The sequence below is a fragment of the Haliotis rufescens genome, unplaced genomic scaffold (assembly GCF_023055435.1).
Source record: "Haliotis rufescens isolate VD_foot unplaced genomic scaffold, xgHalRufe1.0.p SCAF_3, whole genome shotgun sequence".
NCBI lineage: Eukaryota > Metazoa > Mollusca > Gastropoda > Lepetellida > Haliotidae > Haliotis > Haliotis rufescens.
The window spans coordinates 37,365,177-37,388,960 of record NW_025964001.1 but is presented as its reverse complement, the minus strand read 5'-3'; the positions used below and the strand labels follow the sequence as shown (position 1 = coordinate 37,388,960).

The 23,784-nt window shown below is 42.7% G+C and overlaps 1 protein-coding gene across 1 annotated transcript in view; it reads right to left on the bottom strand.

Annotated features, from left to right (window-relative positions):
• The window catches only part of LOC124118749 (protein bark beetle-like), a 39,262-nt gene extending 16,205 nt beyond the window's left edge, over positions 1-23,057 (bottom strand). Inside the window, exons 1-9 of the mRNA XM_046481003.2 lie at positions 22,499-23,057; positions 18,707-18,885; positions 18,019-18,209; positions 11,042-11,398; positions 9,058-9,311; positions 7,575-7,854; positions 5,399-6,903; positions 4,337-4,577; positions 2,477-3,223 (exon numbers count right to left, since the gene is read on the bottom strand). Coding sequence (XP_046336959.2) covers positions 2,477-3,223; positions 4,337-4,577; positions 5,399-6,903; positions 7,575-7,854; positions 9,058-9,311; positions 11,042-11,398; positions 18,019-18,209; positions 18,707-18,885; positions 22,499-22,879 — 4,135 coding nt within the window. The 5' untranslated portion in view covers positions 22,880-23,057. The remainder of the gene's footprint in view (positions 1-2,476; positions 3,224-4,336; positions 4,578-5,398; positions 6,904-7,574; positions 7,855-9,057; positions 9,312-11,041; positions 11,399-18,018; positions 18,210-18,706; positions 18,886-22,498) is intronic.
• Positions 23,058-23,784: the final 727 nt, after the last annotated feature.

The following is a 23,784-nucleotide window of genomic DNA, read 5'->3' as shown; positions in this document are numbered from 1 at the left end:
CAGCTGCTTCCTCTAATAAGCATCAATCGCTGGTAACCTTGCCACCCAATACTCACAACAGTTGCCTCCTCTAACAAGCATCAATCGCTGGGAACCTTGCCACCCAATACTCACTACAGCTGCCTCCTCTAACAAACATCCATCGCTGGTAACCTGGCCACCCAATACTCACTACAGCTGCCTCCTCTAACAAACATCCATCGCTGGGAACCTGGCCACCCAATACTCACAACAGTTGCCTCCTCTAACAAACATCCATCGCTGGGAACCTGGCCACCCAATACTCACTACAGCTGCTTCCTCTAATAAGCATCAATCGCTGGTAACCTTGCCACCCAATACTCACAACAGTTGCCTCCTCTAACAAGCATCAATCGCTGGGAACCTTGCCACCCAATACTCACTACAGCTGCCTCCTCTAACAAACATCCATCGCTGGGAACCTGGCCACCCAATACTCACTACACTTGCCTCCTCTAACAAACAATCATCGCCGGGAACCTGGCCACCCAATACTCACAACAGTTGCCTCCTCTAACAAACATCCATCGCTGGGAACCTGGCCACCCAATACTCACAACAGTTGCCTCCTCTAACAAACATCCATCGCTGGGAACCTTGCCACCCAATACTCACTACAGCTGCCTCCTCTAACAAACATCCATCGCTGGTAACCTTGCCACCCAATACTCACAACAGTTGCCTCCTCTAACAAACATCCATCGCTGGTAACCTTGCCGCCCAATACTCACAACAGTTGCCTCCTCTAACAAACATCCATCGCTGGTAACCTGGCCACCCAATACTCACTACAGCTGCCTCCTCTAACAAACATCCATCGCTGGGAACCTGGCCACCCAATACTCACTACAGCTGCTTCCTCTAATAAGCATCAATCGCTGGTAACCTTGCCACCAAATACTCACAACAGTTGCCTCCTCTAACAAACATCCATCGCTGGTAACCTGGCCACCCAATACTCACTACAGTTGCCTCCTCTAACAAACATCCATCGCTGGTAACCTTGCCACCCAATACTCACTACAGCTGCCTCCTCTAACAAGCATCAATCACTGGGAACCTGGCCACCCAATACTCACTACAGCTGCCTCCTCTAAACAAGCATCACACTGAGAACCTGTTCTAGTGGTAATCCTCACACAGGTCATGTTTTGAGATTCTGTAGCTAATCACACTTGTGAATATGTTGTGAATTAAACATTTTAACCAGATATGAAATGGAAATAGTGACCTAAAACATGTAAAACAAGGACTTCTACAGAAATTCTGCAGCACATGATAATCTTCATAATGGACCAGAGAGAAAAAATATTATCTCTTGATAATGATGAACAACATTCCATATTCAACAAGTTCCAGAATGCTGACAAAGTCATAGTATTGCTAATGTCAAGGCAATGATTGAAATAATTCAAGGAATAACTGAATATGAAAAATAATGTTGGTTTTGGAAACTTTTTTTAATTGATATTGATAATTTATTCTGATAGTGAGTTTGAGCATGGTATGCTGTCAGTATACTCCAGACCCATGAAGACCTGGGGTAGAATAGGTCTTCAGCAACCCATGCTTGCCGTAAAAGGTGACTGTGCCTGTCGTAAAAGGCGACTAACGAGATTTGGTGGTCAGGCTCGCTGACTTGGTTGATGCATGTCATCATATACCAATTGCGTAGATTAACACACATGATGTCAATCACTGGAATGTCTGGTCCAGACTTGATTATTTACAGACTGCCATAAAGCATGAAACAACAAACAAAGCAATAATCCAGCAATATCATGTCTGGGGACACCAAGCATAACAAGCTGACACTTCAACCACTAGGCCATGTGGGGATTCTGGGGTAGAACTGGTAACCAAATAGCTCTCCAGTTGCCTTTGTTTGAAGTACGAGGTTACTAAATTGACAGGTGGTCACTTTCAGTGACTTGCATGTACAGATGGCTTAGAAAATTGGTCATAATATCATTATATTATAATCAATAAATGACAATCCTCCTTTGTATAACTGGAATAAGGCTGATTGCAAGGTTAATCAACAAGCTTCCACTCCTTCGACAAATACTGCTATGACAAGGGACTGGATCAAGATTGATTGTTTGATTGTTTGTTGTTTAACGCCGCACTCAGAAATATTCCAGCTATATGGCGGCGGTCTGTAAATAATTGAGTCTGGACCAGACAATCCAGTGATTAATATCATGAGCATCGATCGACACAATTTGGATTGATGACATGTATCAACCAAGTCGGCGAGCCTGACCACCCGGTCCCGTTAGTCACCTCTTACGACAAGCATAGTCGCCTCTTATGACAAGCATAGTCACCTCTTACGACAAGCATAGTCACCACTTACAACAAGCATAGTCGCCTCTTATGACAAGCATAGTCGCATCTTACAAGAAGCATAAACTGGATCAAGAAACAAACAAACAACAAAGTGAGAACTTACATGATATAGCAGCAAAGGACAGCCTGCCAGAACGAACCCCTCCCTTAATGTCCAGCTTTATAGTGAGGTACTGAGATGAGGAGACAATTGGAAAATCAATCAGATCCTTCTCAATCTTCCAGCTGTGTGTGCTCTGCTGAATCTCAGACCGACTTGAGTCATACACGGTCACCTCCTCGATGTCCGTCAATGGAGAGTAATCCAGGACCTGCAGTGTGATGCGGAACGTGCTGGTCACAAACAACTGGCAGAAGTACGCTTTACTCTCAATAGCAGTCCCGGGCTTGCTGAGCAGGAAGATCATCCCTCTATCGCCAATGTTCAACTGTGGATTTTCCGTCATGTATGTCCGCCTGGTGGCATAAATAGAGTTCCGGACAAGCAGAGAGTCATATTCTGTAAAGAACGGGTCAAATAAGAAGCCAGCGTAGTCGCTGTTCGTTACTCGGGTGTAGAGGATGTCCATCCGGGGGCTCCTCAGGACGATGCCGTTGCCATGCACGTTGGTGATGTTACCATATTCCAGCTTGTTCTCGGTGTGAGGGTGGTTAAACTTGATGTGGATGGCGTCGGACAGGGCACCAGTGATGGTGATGTAGGAGATCTGGTAGTAGTTGTAGTCGATCCTGAGGGCAGGCGTGTGTGCCATGGTGGCGTGATCTAGAAGTCCTGCATTGTGGATGGCGATGTGGCGCAACTGGGATGTGCAGGACTGGCCATCCTTCGGAGTGGCAGGGAACGTTATACCTGAAATAGAGTAGATATTGAATAATAACAAAAATCAAAGAGTTTTTTTCAAACAAATAAACAAACATGTTAAAGCAAAAAACATAATTATGAACATATGATACTCCATCCATGGATATTATAGCACGACCTCTGTAAAACATTTCACTTTTCTCAAGAACATGTACATGATATGAGTCTGAATCAGTTTGTATTCATAATTTTCACATCAATATTGTTCATTCTGACAAATGGCCGCCATCTTATCCTTGACTACATTTTGACCCTCCACTGAGCTTGAAAAACTGGTAAATATATTTTCTCATGTCAACTTTTGTTTCGGATTCATCAACTGGATACAGACTTACTTTTAGTAAGTGATTGAGTGAGATATCATGACCCTTTAGACAGTATTTCTTGTCACATCACGGCAGCAAGAGAGCTGATGGAGATGCAGGTTGTGGACAATTGTCACATAGTTAAAACCCATCACCACAGGGATTGTGCTCACAAACCAAGGATCATAATAATTGATTATTGGTGGGGGAGAGGGGAAAAGATGTATTTTTCCTGTCCCTGCCATTAATGAGTGAGTGAGTTTGAGTTTGCTTTTAGCAATATACCAGCAATATAATGGTGGGGGACACCAGAAATCGACTTCACACATTGTACCCATGTCGGGAATCGAACCCGGGTCCTAGGCGTGACGAGCGAACGCTTTAACCACTAGGCTACCCGACTGCCCCCTACCCTTGATGACTACTCATCCATACTACATACTCATGAGAAGGGGTAAAACCTAATGAGATCCCCTTCACAACTGTCAGCATCCCTGTTGTTTGTTTGTTGTTATTTAACGCCGCACTCAGCAATATTGCAGCTATATGATGGTGGCCTGTAAACAATCAAGTCTGTACCAAAGAATCCAGTGATTGATATTATGAACACAACACAACACATTCTTAACAATACATGGATAAAGGGACCACTACACTCAACCTCAATCCGGGCAGTTTACCAGTACAGCAAACTTGCTGTGCCTTGTTCAACTGGACTGACCATCCCCATGGTAGGTCTCCACTCCACAGAGAACATATAATTCACCAGTACCACTAACATAAAACTGCTATCAACCTGCCCAGGTGGCCGGCTCACACCGGAGGAAGACGTCCATATTGTGAGTGCATTGGTGCTCCCCATTTCGGACTGCACGACACTGTGTGAGGTCAGTGTCCACTTCATCACATTTCACCCAGCTCATCAGGATAGGCTGGTTTGTGGCGCTGTACAGTTTCTGTCTGGCTGTCGGCATGTCGGGGTTGTAGACGAGGCCCAATTGCTGGCATGCCAACAGTGAGTTCTGCTCCGACCAACCCTGTTGAGTGAGCGAGTGAATATTCAGTCCTTTCTCTGTTTGTTTGTTGTGAAACGCCGCACTCAGCAATATTCCAGCCATATGCCGGCAGTCTGTAAATAATTGAGTCTGGACCAGACAATCCAGTGATTGATGTCATGAGCATCGATCCACGTAATTGGGATACAATGACATGCGTCAACCAAGTCAGCGAGCATGACCATTCGATCCTGTTAGTTGTCTCTTACAACAAGCATAGTCGCCTTTTACAGCAAGCATGGGTTGCTGAAGACCTTTTCTACCCCGGATCTTCACAGGTTGATCTTCATGCCTTTTACAGCAAGCATGGGTTGCTGAAGACCTATTCTACCCCGGATCTTCATGGGTTGAATATTCAGGTGAATGTTTTAGTTTGATCATGGCAACGTGGAAAATGCCATCTATAAGACCCAAGCAAAACTGAACACAATGATACACCTACACAGGAGATAGTAGCTTTACAGATAGACTATCCAAGACTTTTCAGGTACTGAGGACTTGAACCGTAAGGACACTGTTGCTGAGTTGACAGTTGTACTGTTTTCAATTTCTGAATACATTATCATGTCAGTCTGTGACTTAAGCGATCAGTCTGAAGACTGGGTCCTGTATGATTTCAGATTATACTTGTCCATACACTAAAATATACAGTTCTGGTTAGGAGACTCAATAGACAGACTGTCAAGTTCATCACAGAATCACTGTCCTCATGCCTAATTATTATTTATGTTTCTTCATATTAAAACAATTTTTCTTTTCTAAACAGTTTGGTGTTCCCAGATATGAGTTTAATGGCTACTGACCTCATTACAAACAGTACCCCATTCACCATCGATGTCGACCTCCAGACGACCTTCATATTCATCTTCACCATCTACCAGACGAACTGAAGCCGTTCGGTTCTCAACAGGCAGGATGTCAGGATCATCTCTCAGACGAAACTGTATGGTGTTAGGAATTTCATGGCCGTCTGCTCTCAAACAACCATGCACTACCATACCAACAGAACTCTCAAACTCCAGCACCACACCTCGACCAAGATCAAGGGATCTCCCGGGAATTATGAAAATATCTCTGTCCACATGATACACAGTGCGTTCATTCGCTGTAAAGTCACTGTCCTCCAAGACTCCGCCAATTACGTTACCAGGTCGACTGAAGTGCCACCGGAACCGAGGCACGTTGTCACTGACTATGTTGTCATAGAGACGATCTGTCTTCAGAACAGGGTAGTAGTTGACCCTGGCCAGGTTGTACCTGTCATCCTGGTCAAAGATAGCCTTGTGGATCGGTTCCAGCTGTTCTTGACTGAGGACCTCGATTCCCCACCAGTTCTCCATGCCATTGATGGTAATAGATGGATCCACAAGATGGGTGGCGATTTCACGGACAGAGTTCGGATTCTGAATCCAGTTCCGCTGCACCAGGACATTTCCAGACGACACCACCACTACTGCATTTGCCTTGCTCCTTGGGTTCAGATACATGAATGAGTCCTGAATATTATTTTCAACTAATTTGTTAAACTTAAACTCCAACTTCTGAAACGGACTGTTTTGAGTCAACCTCATATTTGTTGCATAGCGTCCATAATTATCTGTGAATAGGTTCTGGAAAATGTGATAGTTGACTTCAAAGTTTTGATACCATCGACTTATAAGAAGATCATATCCATTGTCAATCAATATCCCTCCCAGGCTGTGATTTTGAAAAGTATTATTGCTGATAATACCGACAGTATTTACCATCGGACGCACAAATATGGCATGTCGAAAGTTGGAGTCAAACTTATTGAATGCCACACTGAAATTGGTTGGTTTTGTTGTCGAGATATTACACGACAGATATTCAATAGTTTCATCAAAATTATACGCGAAGGAACTCTCATTTATCAATATGCTTCCTCCTTTACAGTAATTTCCGACTCGCACAGCTCGCCATTCATTTAACTGAAATTCTGATCGGACAATTTCCATCTTTTGATGTGCCTCAATCCTGGTCCGATTGAGCAGGAGATATTCAGTGATGATACCGTAACCATGGTTTCCAATTATCCTTGTGTTGTTGAGGAGCTGGAAGCCCCCAGAGTATGTAATGTTGATGCCTGCACCCATGTTCCTCTCAATCAGGGTGGTGTTGACAGTTACCTCCCCTGCTCCTTGATAGATTCGTATTCCGGCTCCGTACTTGTTGTCACAGACTTCGCTGGTGTTGAAGAACACCTTGTTGCGCATGTCTTGGATATTGACGCCATAGCCTGTATTATTTGACACCTCGGAGTAGATCAGCTGGAAATCATCATCGGTTTCTGAAACAAGAAGATTTAAACATATGGTGACTGCATCTGGTTGGTTCACTGTACATAAGTAAAAGTGATCACATAAGGTCAGTCAATGTACTAAGTTGGTGAGTGTTTTCTGGTTGTTTTTCATAGAGTGAGTGAGTGAGTGAGTTGGGTTTAACGCCGCTTTTAACAGTATTCCAGTTATATCGCGGCGTGTCAGCTTAATGTGGGAGGAAAGCCCGAAGTGATGCAGGTCTCAGACGTTTACCACTTCGGTGAAACCCACGAGCACGGGTATGGTGCTGACAAACCTAGAAACATAATCAGGGCGAATTTTCATAGAGAGAGGTTGTTTCAGGGTGGCTGTTTCATCAGCAAGTACATGTGCACCTCCCTGTGAAGATCTGGGTTAGAATTGGTCTTCAGCAACCCATGCTTGTCGTAAGAGGTGACTAACAGGATTGTGTGGTCAGGCTCACTGACATGGTTGATGCATGTCATCGTATGCCATTTGTGTATTGCATCCTATATATATATCCTATGTGGATCTGTTGAGATTCCGGCTAGCAGTATAGGTGCCTGCGTGATCATGCTTGGCAATATGGTTGAAACACTGGCGACTGCCCCACCCAACTATCCTGTCCTTCAAAAGTCCCTCCAACTCAATTGAACATTCATAGGCAATTGCAACCTACCATTCGCAAAAACTGTCGTAAATCTCATGAGGATTCGAACACAGGGTTTGAAGTCGTGGCATATGTAGTTCCTTGGAATATCAAAATTAAAAACTATATATGCCCTGTTGGATCTGGTGGTCACTGATTGCGGGAAGCTGCCATTGGTTACATCGTATGTGCCAATGAGAGTCCCCGTACTGGATTGTTCTCGTATTTCTATACTGCCACTGGCCATTTTGTCTCGTATCAAGTCCATGAAGTGAATCACGACCTTCTTGTTCCCGGTTGTCTGATAGCTCTGCAAATGACATCCAATATCACAATTAGTATTGTCGCAATCAAACATCAGATAGTAGTGCAAAGCAAGAAGCCATGTTTTTATTCTGCAGTCAGCAATATTCCAGCTAGTTCTCTCATACAGACACTGACACAAAAATATCGGAAAAATCCAATGTAATTCTGAAATAGTTTTCTTCTGTTTCAGTTTTCTGATCTACACACATTATGGCCATTTATAACCTGTCAGATTCCATTCAATGCTCATAGCACTATGTTATTATTACCCCCGCCTTTGGGTCAGTGTGCATTAAAATGTCATTCTCAGCTCCCTGGGCAGTATACAACCCAAGTGCAAGAAGGGTAACAATCACATTACCATCTCATCCTACCAGGAACCCATTCACTGCTGGGTGAACACAGGCAAACTTCAAAACAATTCACTTTACTAAGGAAACATCATGTAACATGAAGACCTAGGTGAAGTCAGGTGAGGTGAGGTGAAACGGGGTTTAACGTAAGATTATTGCACTTATATAGCGATGTGCATGTACGTGTGTGTGTTTGTGTGGGTGCTTGTACTAGTCCAGACTGATGCCGATTTATAGTGCTAGCTCACTGAGATACCATGCCACAGTTTAACATGAATATCCCACTCAGACACAGTATACTGACTCCGAGCCGACCAGTCCTTGTTTTAGCCCCTTAATGCCGTGCACCAGACAGGGTAACAACAAGTACCATCTTTTAACGTCTTTTGGTATGACGCGGCCGGGTATTGAACCCTGGACCTTCCCCTCTCCAGGCGGACGCTCTACCACTAGACCACGGAGGCGGTCTTTAGAAGACCTAGAAATTCAGGAGTCAAGCTGTCAAGTACAGTCACCCATACACCTACACCATCATTTTTACACTTCGCCTGACTGAGACCTGTGCTGTGCACAGGACCATGCACCAACACATTCCATCCACCATGTGACTTCTCAAGGCGTTGCATTATTATTTTTCTATTCGATTTTTCATTCTCAGCTCCCTGGGAAGTATACAACCCAAATTGCCTGTGCGCTGCTGCTAGAAGGTTAACAGCCACATTCTCATTTCCTACTGGGTACCCATTCAAGGCTGGGTGAACAGAGGTATATTTCAAACAAAGTCACTGGCCAAAGGAGGCACCACATTTGCTACATATCCTTCAAATTTACATAGAAACAAATGTTTTGCTGACCTTAGAGCATGAGAAGCCTGGAACTATCTTGTTTCCATCGAAGTCGACGAGATCCTGATAAACATACACAGGGTATGTCTGGCCGGTCAGGATTGGGGTATTACAGAAGGACTTCTCTTGTGGGAATCTCGTCAGGTAGTCGTAGTAGGTCAGGTTTGACATATACATCTTGATGCCGTCACCCCAGTTCTCAGTGATGTTGGTCATGTTGACAAGGACGTTGCCGACAGCAGTTTGTATGTACATACCGTAACCTGTGCAGATTGAAGAGTCTATTAGTATTATTAATTTACTATGAAGAGTTGGTTAACAATCATCATTCCACCCTTATGAGGAAGTATTACCTCCCCTTTCAGAATGCTTTGTATTGCCAACAGAGGGCGAATAAGTAAAACCATCTTCACTCGCATTTATGTTTGTGGTTGTTCTAAATGATGTGTGAGGGGAGGTGAATGGGGTGTAACGTCGTGTTCAGGACTATTGCACTGACATAGCGACGTGAATGTGTGTGTGTGGCTGCTCATACTAGTCCAGACTAATGCGAGCCCACTGAGGAACTATGTCACATTTTGACATGAATACCCCACTCAGACACAGTCTACTGACTCCGAGATGACCAGTCCTTGTTTTAGCCCCTTATGCTGTGGGCAAGACAGGATATCAACAAGTACCATCTTTTAATGCCTTTTTGGTATGACAGGGCCGGGGATCGAACCCCCAAACTTCCGCTCTAGGTAGGCATTTCAGTTACATCACCAAGTACCACACTTGCGGTAAATCCGGGATTTGAACCACCGATCAGTGGAATTTAGGCACCTAATGGTCAGATGATAATCAGAGTGAGTGAATATGGTTTTACGCCGCTTTTTGCAATATTCCAGCAATATCATGGCAGGGGACACCAGAAATGGGCTTCACACATTGTACCCATGTTGGGAATCGAACCCGGGTCTTCGGCGTGACAAGCGAACGCTTTAACCACTAGGCTACCCGACCGCCCCGATGATAATCAGAACAGTATTAATAAGAATAATAAATTTATATAGTGCTAAGTCCCAGCTAGGCTGTTCACAGAGACATAACATTATTATTCCCCAAGTCTCAGCCCCCTGGGGAGTATATAACCAAAGCTGCCTGAGAGGCACTAGAAGGTTAACGGTCCCATCTCATCCTACCAGGTACCCATTCACAGCTCGGTGAAGAGGCACATTTTGAACAAAGTCACTTGCCTAAGGAGATCCACATGTGCTACATGTGCTTCAGTGTGGGGCAGGACTGAAGCCATAGAAATTGTCAGGAGTCAAACACAGTCCCCTCCACCTACTCTCTGCAACCAACATTATCTAACTTCACCTGATCTGTGACCTCTTCGTTGTACACAGGAACACATGCCTAGAGGACTCACCCCAGTGTGCTGCAGAACCCTAGCTCCTCACAGTAATAGCCCGTTCGCGGAGCTCTCTATACTATCGCTGCCACCAGTCAAAACTCCCCACTGTGGCCACAACCATGCTTGGAGTTGAACTCGCAACCGAATGACCGTTATGTTTACAAACAAGCGACGACTGTCGTGACGCCGAATACACTTATCGCTGCTAAATTAATTTCTTCGTTTGTCAATTTGAATTTCTGTTTCATTAAAACTATCGTGTTATTGATATAGTAAGAATGTAAGGGAGAAGTTTGTTGATTTTCCGTTAGTCTGCAATCTCGAACCAATCTGATTATTAAAACAACAAAGTAAATTCATCTGGAAAACATGGTCAGTCGTACACCTTTTGAAAATGGAATATGATGGCATTCCCAAAGACATAAACAAAAGTATCAACGTTCCCATATTGGGGTTAGAGGGCAAATTTCAAGATTCTTGTAATGGCCGCGCCCACACTGGTGGCAGCGATGTTACCGAGAGTGTAACGAAGGTGTCACGCGCTGGGAAGGAGCTTGCTGCAGAACCAAGTAAAGGGACATAACTACCACTAACCTCTGTTTCTGTATAGAGTGCAGTTAGCAACATGGATGGGTCCTTCAATATTGGTGAAGTTGAAGGCGTCGTATGCACTGTACTTGACCGTGACATTGTTGAACACCGGGACATGTGGACTTGCACTTATAGCTGCCCGCTGGTAGTTCACGCCAATGCCTTTACCCCGGAATATGTCCAGTCCGGCATACAGAATATCTGTGTATTCTATCCACGAAAATGTGGAATTGGTGTAAACATTATCCTCAATATTTTTTAATGCCGAAGTGGAATTGTAGAATTCTAGTCCTCGCCAGTGGTCCATGGCGAGACCGTCCCGTAAACCTTCACATTCAAATCCTATGAGTTGTTGTCCATCTGGAAGGCAGAACATACAATTTGGTATTCACATTCATCAAATATATGGCATCAACTCTATTCTGAACACCAGGATATTTATTGAGGATTCCAAACTTGGCTGACAAATAGGAAAAAAACCATGCAGCTTTGTTCAAAATTGGGACTTCCTTAAAAGTCCTTATTTTCTTAAATTCCGCATATTCACGAGGCAAGGGAGTCCAGTTTCACCCTTGCCAAACTAGGCTGGAATGTCTGGGCTTGACCATAGTACCATCAGGGGCTATTACGCGTTATGTCCCTTCTATGTCCCTCCTACTGACCAATCAGATTCCAACTCTCATATCACTTGCATTTGCTTCAAATAAAATGGCGTCACCATGTAAAAACAATCTGATCGATAATCAAGATCAATTTTGTAATAAAACGAGTGTCACTTCGTAAAGTGCATTAAGTCATATGAGCATCTTGATTAAACATACTTTGCAAATTCTGCAATCATCCGAAATCTGCATGGCAGTTTACAAACCCGAACACCATTTTGATTGGAATGTGCAAAGACTTGTTAGTACAGCCAAAATATAACTGCATAATTCCAGCTGAGTTTGGCAAGGGTGCAATCTCAACTTTCATAGTCAGTTAACTTCCTTGCCTTTGGAAGATGTAAATTCAGGGGTACCGTATTCGACGTAATAAGCGCCCCGCTCTAATAAGCGCCCACGGCGATATTTGCTAATATCGCATTTTTGGCTAGGGGCCAGCGGTCGCATTCTTTTGGAGACGCATTAATTTCACGTTTTACAGTATATTGGCAAGTGAACAATCCCAATTAGCAACCCTTCCTATTGATCAATGTACACAAAACTTATCTATTCGCGTATAATACGCACTCGTGGGTTATATGCACCCTTAATTATGGGCAATTAAATTCTGGAAAAATGGGTTTTTCAGATTAAAAACGATGTTTTATAGGTCTGTTTTCAGTCGTACAATTGGGTATCTCATACCTCTAGTCGCACGTTAAAAGGAAGCCAGAAGCTGGAATGTAAACAATAAACTTGTTTCCGTCCGGTTGCGCACGCACCTCCCAATGACATGCCACAAATCTCGAAGAATAAGCCATCAAGCAGGACTGGACTGGATTACTTCCCAGTGGGGATGGCTGGGTGGGAACGTACGACTGAAAACAGACCAATAAAACATCGTTTTTAATCTGAAAAACCCATGTTTTAGTCTGTTTTCAGTCGTACAATTGGGTAGAATTCGACGGAACACTGGAAGGAGGGTCTGGAAAGTAATCCGGAAGTGACCTCTTGCACGTCGAATGTACCAAGTTCCTCACCCCTGTAGTGACAATAGAACATTCGACCAGATGCACGGACGAGACAAATTGTTTATTACGAACGCACAGCATGGTTAATGCTCATCGACACACAACTAATTATCGATGCGACAGGACAACTGCACGCGTCAGTTGAACGGCGATCGAAGTGGTTGACGTATAGTTTAGTTACAGAGCAACTCGCAGTATACAAGGTAACTAAACAGCATGTTTAATGCTCTTCGACCCACAAGTAAGTATCGATGCGACAAGGCAACTGCACACGACAGTTGAATTGCAATCAAAGTGTGGACGGCATATAATTTAGTTTCAGAACGACTCGTCGTATCCAAGGTAACTAAAACTGCATGTTTAATGCTCTTCGACCCACAAGTAAGTATCGATGCGACAGGACAACTGCACACATCAGTTGAGGTGCGATCGAAACGTGGTCGGCTTATAATGTAGTTACAGAACGACTTGTCGTAGGCAAGGTAACTAAAACAGCATGTTTAATGCTCTTCGACACACTACTAATTATCGATGCGACAGGACAACTGCACGCGTCAGTTGAACTGCGATCGAAGCGGTCGACGTATAGTTTAGTTACAGAGCAACTCGCAGTATACAAGGTAACTAAAACAGCATGTTTAATGCTCTTCGACCCACAAGTAACTATCGAAGCGACAGGACAACTGCACACGACAGTTGAATTGCGATCGAAGTGTGGACGGTATATAAAGTGGTTCAGAATGACTCGTCGTATCCAAGGTAACGAAAAATAGCATGGTTCATGCTCTTCGACACACAACAAATTATCGATGCGACATGACAACTGCACACGTCAGATGAATTGCGATCGAAGTGTGGTCGGCGCAGAATTTAGTTACAGAGCAACTCGCAGTATACAAGGTAACTAAAAAATACGAGCAGTACTTCTAGTCGGAGACAATGTCGAAGGCGACCTGATCGAGAGGCTCGTAAGTCTAACTAGACAGGTAGCGCAGAACGACATTGAGGTCCCAGGCCGGCAGGCGGAATTAATGTGACTCATCTTCAACCATGAAGGCACGTAGAATTTTCTGCAATTCCGGTATTTTAGTGAGCCTGTCGCCTGTAGGAGACGGCTCGTCTAGGTAGAACTACTACAAGAATCTTGGAGGGCGCTGGTTTCTTGAAGAGTAGCCCCCAATCCAAGTCCCTACTCATGGGTGACGAAAACGGCATGCCATAGATCGGGTAACGCGATCGAACAGGTGGTTTGCTGAAACTCTGCCCCGGCAGAGCAGAGGCAAGTTCTGGTCCATATCGTGAACCATGGCTCTGAAGACATTGGGAGGGGAGACTGAAGAGACTGCGGCGTATCTCCAACCTTTAAGCCAGCACACGTCGGTTTGTCATCGTCATGATAACTCAGGCAGAAAAGTGAGATAGCCAAGCCATAGCCAGGCTGTCGTCACAATCCATCGTCGACATCGATTGTGTAGATGTAGATGAAGGTACTGGTGTATTGGTCGATGGTCCATGGACCTCTGACATAGTCGAATCCTTCTTGGTCGACACCCTGGAGGTGAGTACCGCCGTCGTGATCTGGGCTATCAAAGCTGGGGCGATATGAAAGTGAGACGAGGGTGTCGATCGGTCATTATCTCTACGACGCTGTCGTCACAATCCATCGTCGACATCGATTGTGTAGGCGTAGATGAAGGAACCGGTGTACAGGACGATGGTCCATGGACCTCCGACGTAGACGAACCCTTCTCGGTCGACGCCGTCAAGGCGAGTACCGCCGCCGTCATCTGGCCTATCAAAGCCGGGTCGATATGAAAGTGAGACGAGGGTCACAATCGATCATTATCTCTACGACGCTGTCGTCACAATCCATCGTCGACGTCGATTGTGTAGGCGTAGATGAAGGAACCGGTGTACAGGACGATGGTCCATGGACCTCCGACGTAGACGAACCCTTCTCGGTCGACGCCATCAAGGCGAGTACCGCCGCCGTCATCTGGCCTATCAAAGCCGGGTCGATATGAAAGTGAGACGAGGGTCACGATCGATCATTATCTCTACGACGCTGATCTCCCAAAAACTCCCTTCGAAGGCGTCGCACGTCCCCGTGGGGACGAGGGCTACGATCTCTAACTGTAGAAGTACTACGATCCCCATCGTAGTTATCGTCCGAATCGAACTCCCGACGACCTCGAAGGCGACGAACGTCCTCGTGTCGTTTACTGTCACTCGACGAGGCCCTCGACCTGTCGTCCCATGAACGGGAACGACTTCTAGAGAGGGATCTGTGTTCACTGTCGACCCGCACGACGTTCCTATCGTCGTTGGTAGGACGAGAGACGGACCGACTGGGGACCGTAGTCCCCTCGTGGTCCTCGTCACCACCCGGTCCCGTCGTAACGGGGGTGGCTGAGTGACGCTCTCGATCAACCGATTGACGAAGATCAGTCGTGCGGGTAGTATCATCAGCAGGCGAACGGTCCCGTGTCTTGTCAAAAACATAAGTTGACTGAGGCGGGTCTTTTTCAACTGATTTCTTGGGTGTGGCCGACGCGCCACCCCCAGGGCCAGATGTAGGGGGTGCAGAGTCCAAGGATCCACCAGATGACCTCCTCTGCCTGTAGCGCTGGTCAGTAGCCCGCTTCGCCAACGCACGAAGATACAAGTTAAAGTTGATAGAAGACAAATGCTCACATTCTTAACAACGTTTATTCCACGAACACGTTGAAAACCCGTCCTTATTTATGCAGGAAGGACAATACTTGTGAGGATCTACTTTAGATAGTTGTCCTTGACACGAGGCACAAATGCCCGACATGTTGCCACGTGTATAATCAAGTGAAACACGTGTCGAACCCAAACAATGGATTACCAATGATTACATTCCAGGAGTCTACAGGTAAGACATAGTATTATTACTGTATTAGAACAACAACTGTAGACACACGATAAGTACTAGTAGAATACAAACTAGCAGTCTATCGCGAAAGTCCTTCTCGAGCGACCAGCTCAGAGGCGCGCTGAGAGATTTGTGGCATGTGATCGGGAGGTGCGTGCGCAACCGGACGGAAACAAGTTTATTGTTTACATTCCAGCTTCTGGCTTCCTTTTAACATGCGACTAGAGGTATGAGATACCCAATTGTACGACTGAAAACAGACTAAAACATATATCTGTCATATATAAACAGTCAGGCCGTTAGCATAAACCACAAAATTTATCTTTCAACTTTGTTTTTTCCACCAAAATAATATTAAAATAAGAGCCCCCCTATTTCTAATTTTGAGAGTGCCTTGGGCGCTTATTACGTCGAATACGGTATTTTAATATTTCATTCAAAGCAAAAATTTGAAACTCCAATTACTTAAAATTTATTATTCCAATTTGTGAATATTCACTGACAAATGCTTCAGACTTTGGGCCGAATATTGGCGTCGGAGCAGATCTAGTTAAATCCATGTAGGTCTAGATAAACCCATGTAGGTCTAGATAAATACATATGTTTGTCATACTTCATAGTCTATACACTCACAAATTAACACAGTGATGGCTGAAACCTTGTTATAGTAGTCTGTAATTTAGTATGAGAGTAAGAACTCCCATACTTTAACAAAGACTTACAATTAAATAGTCGCTGTGCTTTGTAAAATGAGACACAGGTTTAGATCAATACTTTCTAATTTTCACAAGAATTATAGCAAGTCAGTACTAGCTTGTCTGTATGGTACCTACTAAACAGAGCTGGGATGAGTCCAAATTTAATACCCAGGTACCCCCCTTTTACCCGACCCTACCAAGGTACCTGCTGTAGGTCTCAAGAGATGGGTACTAAATGTCCGATAGGGAATAGCTTGACTGTAGCCCTGGCAAATATATTTAGATACAGGTATAACATGATCTGGGCCCACTTGCACAAAGCGATCTTAGCGCTAAGATGATTATAACTCCCATACTTTAACATAGGCTTACAATAGTTGTAGCGCTAAGATCGCTCTGTGCAAGTTGGCCCTGGTCATGCATACCCTGAAGTTGACAGAAGTTTTATCTTTATTCAAACATATGAAAGTCGGACGGAATGTGTGCACAAACAGAAAGAAATGCGAACATCAGTGGCTTGTAGCGTAACTATGGAGTTCTAGATAAGCTTGCTCATTAAACAATATATCACGTGAGTAGCCACGGGTCTGGGTAGTCCTGTGGGTACCCGGGTCCTACTCAGTACCCACCCAACCCGAGTACCCGAGTTACCCATCCCAGCCCAACTACTAAACCAAGGAGTTGTTGAAATCGGTTTAAGCAACTTGAAGAGTAGATTATATATATCACGATGTTAAAGCATAAAGCCAAAAGTGTTGCAGAACTTGGATGTTTACCACTTTGATGAAACCCACAAGCACGAGTATGGTGCTGACGAACCAAGATACACACAATTAGAGCAAATCTGGGATTTGAACCCATGATCATAGAATTCTGACATGCCTAAGGGATGCAACTCTGCACAGCATAGCCTCACAAAATCCAAGAAGTTAAGTAGAACAGAACTGGTGCGGTCACAGTTTCCTTACTCATTATATCGATGGGGTTAAAATACAATCAATATTTTCAAAGTAACATACACTATGACTTATATCTCTGCAATATTCTGTAAAAAGGTAGCAACTGGCAAATTTATACAAAAAACAACTTATTGCTTACTGAGAACCATTATAGGCAAATATTCAAAATGAATCCCAGTTTCATCATTTCAATCTTTATCTTTCAGTTCAATAAATAGGTTAAGCAGACAGCAACTTATTATTTGTTCATTTGACTTAATTATCAAAATTGAGGAGCTAATGGATAATTTGTAAAAAAGTTATTTTAATTTACAGAAATGATAATCAAAATTTTTTTCTTGGTTGATTTACTAATAATTTTCCCAATCCATTTTTAGTTCATTACCAATGAAAGATATTAAAAATTAATTTAATTCATTAATGAGATTCATAAATTAGCACATTTGAGACTTATCATAGAGCTGAAACAAAAATATATTTATTTCTTTTTAAAAAGATGACCACCACAAACATTTATGTTGTGACCAATTTTTTGTTTTCACCAATTGATCAAGCATGGTCACACAGTGGTGATAATCTGCTTTCATAACCTCCACATTGACACAGGAACCCCAGGTGAAGCGACACACCGAGGACATACACTGAATATCTATTTCTACCGCAGCCATTCCACTTGCCTCAGTAAGTGTTTGGAGAACAAACATGGACACACAATGTAACAAAACACAGGGAAACAGGACCACAACACTAACCACAAATGTGTTGTCCGAGGTGGATGTTTGTCACGCCTGGACAATCAAACAGTGAGTTCTCCTGCCCTGAACACCTGGGTCTCCCAAACATCATGTAGTCGGTGTAGTTCTTGGCAAATGAGTGGTAGGTAAAGTTGCCTTTAAGGAATCCAAGATGGCGACATGTTACGTTGGCATCCATTTCTGTGAAACTGGAAATATAATATGTAAAATTTGTGAAGCTTAACATCACCCTGAATATGCATGTTACGGGGTTTTTTTCCAAATGTTTAAAATATATTACACTTTACTTTTAACCAATTCCTATATACATGTAGTACTCAGATCTGTTGCTGGACTCTAATCCGTGGCGGACTCTCTGTTCCGTGGCAGATTCTCATTGTAACATGACGTTCTGTTCGCAATGATGTATTATCCATGAACAGACTATAAGTTCAATTGTTTTATGGTGTCATGCTTGAGATGATGTCACAACTCTTTGCCTGTGATGACATCATGTAAGCTCAACGTCTATTACCGACAGACACAGCAATCAGTCCTACATATGTATGTCATCAAGTTGATCAAAATTACACAGAGACAACTTGTCAGATTCATCCAGGGTATTAATCACAAACTCTAGAACTTGGCAGGCATTGGGAACCATCCGTCTAAGCACAGTGCCCCTTTAACCATATTCATAGCTCACTTGACATAGTTGGTGCAGATTCCCCGCCACTTGTTCTGATATAACAGGTTGAGCTGCCCATCCTGCGTGGTGTTTCCGTCAACCAATCGGGCGTCATGGTACCAGTCACCTGACGGGTACCCAGTGTCCTCCCCCTTGTCCTTCGTCATCAGGATACGACCCCCGGGTTCGTCGCTACCCTGGAGTTATAAGGGATGTTCCAGTGAGAAATCAGGCTGTTACCTTGCTGCATTTTAAAATTGTTGTTTGTTTGTTTGTTTTTTAATGCTGTTTAACATCTGGACCAGACAATCCAGTGTTTGTTTGTATGTTTAACGCCGCATTCAGCAATATGTTGGTAATCTGTAAATAATCAAGTCTGGACCAAACAATCCAGTGATTTGCATCATGAGCATCATCTTCGCAATTGGGATACAATGACCACTGCCGTAGCCAGCCGGGGGGCAGGGGGGGCAGTTGCCCCCCCAGATTTTTTATAGAAAACAGTTTTATTTGAATCAAGTTGGGGACAGGTGATACTTGTACAAATATTTGCCCCCCTGTCAAAAAAAGTTAACTACGGCCTTGATGACATACATCAACGAAGTCAGCAAGCCTGACCACCCAATCCCATTAGTTGCTTCTTACAACAAGCATATTCTCCTTTAACAGCAAACATGGTTTGCTGAAGATCTATTCTCTACCCAGATCTTCACAGGTTGACAATCCAGTGACTGACATCATGAGCATTGATCTTCACCAATGGGAGGATACAATGACATGCATCAACTAAGTTACTGAGTCTGACCACCCGGTCCCTTAGTAGTCTCTAAAGGCAAGCATAGGTTGCTGAAGACCCATTCCAACCTGGATCTTCACAGGAGTGTTTGTTTCAATGCTATCATTTTCATGAATGTAGTCAAAATTTGTGCTAGCATTATAGCAACCCTGTGCCTTCTTTCACAAAGCGATCTTAGCATTATGATTGTTGTAAGCCTATGCTACAGATGGCTTAACGATCATCTTAGCACTAAGGTCAGCACCCTGAGAATTGGCTTGAAAGGACTATAAAAGATATTACAAAATTATTTAATCTTAACGTAAATTTTAATTGAAGGCAACTGAAACTTGATTTTGTTACCATTTTGAAAGTTTTGCAACATTTGTCATGTTTGTAACCCAAGCTTTGCCCTTAATTAAAAAATGGAATAATCAAAAATTATACATATATATTTTCTTCAATCAATTGTTGTCTATCATTATGATCATTGTCTATGGATGCACATAGTATTTTTCTACTTTTGTGGTTTGGTAAAGAGGCTATTTATGGCAGGAGAATATATTTGCTACAAACCTGTAACATGCATTATCATTGATTATGGAAAGCCATCATGAAATTAAAAACATAATTAATCTTGTGGAAACATTGTCACTTTCTACAAGCTATTGTTACTTACATTTTTCAATCACTCTCAAAACAAGTTCATACAAATCCCATCTCAACAAAACTTTTCTCATGTGGACTCTACTGTGTGTAAATGAAATAAGCCTAGTCTCTCTTGCCTATTGCCAGACTTACATCCCTTTGTTTACTTCTTCTGTGTGAACTGAACTGAACTTTATTTACACTCAGGCCGCTATCAGCGGCATCAGAGATGAGATGCGGCATCATCAAGATGGGAACCAAGTACACAAGGTAGAGTAAGTTTAATATTTCGACTATTGTACACTTTCCTTGAAAAATATTCCAACAGTCTCTACCTGTAATTATCAGGTGATAATGCAGGGCTTAACTTAGCTAAATAAAATATAATTAACAGGTTACTTAATCGTGAGAGTGAGTGATTAAGTGAGTATGGTTTTACGATGCTTTTAGCAATATTCCAGCAATATCACTGCGGGGGACACCAGAAATGGGCTTCACACATTGTACCCACCGGGTCTTCGGCATGACAAGCGAATGCTTAAACCACTAGGCTACCCGACTGCCCCTGATTTGGCCTTCAGCTAGTTTGATTAAATTGAATATCACCTTACTTTTTTAAATCTAGCCCTGTAATGCTGGTTGGTTTGTTGTTAAACGCCGCACTCAGCAATACTCAAGCTATATGACGGTGGTCTGTAAATAGTCAAGTTGGGACCAGACAATCCAGTGATTGATATCATGAGCATCGATCCAAGCAATTGGGATACGATGACATGCATCAACCAAGTTAGCGAGCCTGACCACCCGATCCCATTAGTCGCCTCTTACGACAAGCACATTCGCCTGTTACGGCAAGCATGGGTTGCTGAAGACCTATTCTACACACACTCACTCATATTCACATAAAATATAATAATTGTAAATATAAACTTTCTTATTTACTCACCAACTTCTAGAATGTCACTCAAACAGTAAATAAATGTTTGTATATATAAGCTTTAAAACTGATAGGCATTCTGAAACACTGGTTTAATCAACTATCTTAATCTTAATTGCCTAAGCTAATCAGGTAATTATATAATTAATTGGCTGGCAGGGCGTTGTTGCCTGCACCCTGGCGGGGGGGGGGGGGGGGGGGGGCACTGTCCCAACAAACCTCTCATCTTAATGAGATTTGCCCCCTATGATCATACCTTTAATTCCTTGTGTAAACAGTGGCATGCCCTGTTAGGCACTGCTTACTTACAGCTTATTTATATAAATACATTCAGAGGTAGTAAAACCGATACCACTTTCCTCATAAAACTACCTGCAGGAATCACTTAATGACAGCATATTGTGCAAACATTTCCTTCACCCTAATATACACAGGGCTTGTTCAACATGTTCAATGTGTTTGATGATTCCTGCCATATTTAGCATTACAAGGAAAGATATAGATTTTATAATATCAAAATTAACATAAGTTCTCTATCTCAGTGATTTTGATTGCAAATACTGTAAAATTTGAAAAATAATGAGCACAAATAAAATTATCAAACACTTCAATTGATCATTACGCAGTTGTATATGTATATAAAATGTTAAGTTTCTTTGTTTGTTGTTTAACGCCGCACTCAGCAATATTTCAGCTTTATGACGGTGGTCTGTAAACAATTTAATCAAGACCAGACAATCCAGTGATTGACATCATGTGCATCGATCCACGCAATTGGAATCAATGACATACATCAACCAAGTCAGCAAGCCTGACCACCCAATCCCGTTAGTTGCTTCTTACAACAAGTAATGAAATGCACAAGTAAACTGAACACTCAGCAAAAGTCAATCAGTGAGGAAACAAAGCATTCAATTTATTCATGACCTTTTTAACCAAAGAAACAAAAGACTTATTTACAATAAATAAGTAAAGTGTGAAATACCACATAAACTTTTCTGAACATTTACATACTTGCAATTTTTGTCAAATACTGTTACATCTAGGTATGATATTTATACAAGGCGATGACTCCATTAGATAAGTACTTGTTGTAGTCAGCCCATATGCCTCAATTTACAGAATCAGTGAAGAGTGGATTACACATATTCTAAGATCCATTTTATTAACAGAGTTCAGATTTAGAACTCGGGCTCAAAACTTGATGAAAGTAAACTTAACACCCCAAACATGTATTCATACATACATATATATACATGTATATATTTCTTACTGGGCTATCTTTTAGATGCATTCTTGATAATATTTCATTTACAAGTCATGGTGGATAATAACAATTGACTACACTGTAGAACGTCAAGTGTTATAAACATGTCTGCCAAGTTTATATTTATTGCTTTTGAACATTTCCGTTATCGATTGTGTCATTACGACATTAGAATGCCCTTACCCTGGATATGAGCGTTCCGTTCACAATGATTCCAAATCCTGGGCCAAACCTCATTTCCACCCCTGGTTCTATGTAGAGGCATCCCGAGGGTGCGATCTCCAGGTTGCCGTACGTGATGTGGGGGTTGTCAACTCGCATCAGCGCCCGTCTGTCCCTGATCACGGCCCCAGCCGGGTACTTCGACACCCGAGGTTCCAAGCAGTGATCGGGGATGTCGATGTAGTGTAAGAAATATACAATTCCATTTGCCACTACCGGTCGACCAAGGTCCGGAGGGGGGGTCACAAACAAATTTCCCTGACCCTGGGAAATCCGAACGCTCGTGAAGCAACATAAACAAAACAATAACCACACACAGGTAATTCCCTTTGAAGTCTCCATATTTCCTTTCGCTTGACGGTAAATATTTATGATTTACCTGTAGTTTTCATATCGTTTTACCTGTATTTTCTACATAGTTTGCAGGTAAGTCACGGAGGGTCTACCTGCCCAGATCCGTTTCCGTGAATCCAGTTACCTGTGTTCTCGTTTGAAATCTCGCAATCAACTAGGTCACAACGTCGCCTCGATCAGGTGCGTGATGTGACAAATATGTGATCACGTGACTGAATATCTATTTTTAGATACAGGTGAGAGGGATAGGCCCATGTGAATCAGCGTGACAAAGACATTACTTGTGTTACAATGTTATGACTGCATTTTTCGATACAATGTTACAACGAAAGCTTGTTTAGAGTTTTTACAACTTTTTGGTAAACAAAATGTAAATCACCGTTTCTAAAAATGCAAATATTTACACAATAAACGTTAAACAATGTTGGATTTAACCAATGCTAACAAACAAAATATTAAATTTTTCCGTAATATATTCAACTGTGGGTATATACAGGGAAGTTATTTGTTGCTTTGAAGATGTGCTCAAAGATCGCGCGAACACAACAACAAAATTAAATACTACATTTGTATTTGTATTTTTACAAGGCTATGCATACAAAATTTAAAATATGTATGCATATGTAAACAAAGGCACAATTTAAACAAATGTATAACTATAAAACAAGAAGAGAAAACAATCTATTCCTTCTGATAACAGATTTATTCTTTAATAATTTGTGACAAACATTTGGTTCACAGCTTTAGACAAATCAACAGGACGAGCACGGGGAATGGCATTGATCAATTGTACATTATACATAGCTGTATCTACTGCCTTTGAATGATTCTGATTACAGCTGAAAAGGACTGACGCTTCTAGATACTGTACGCTCAACTGCAGCTTCGACCCA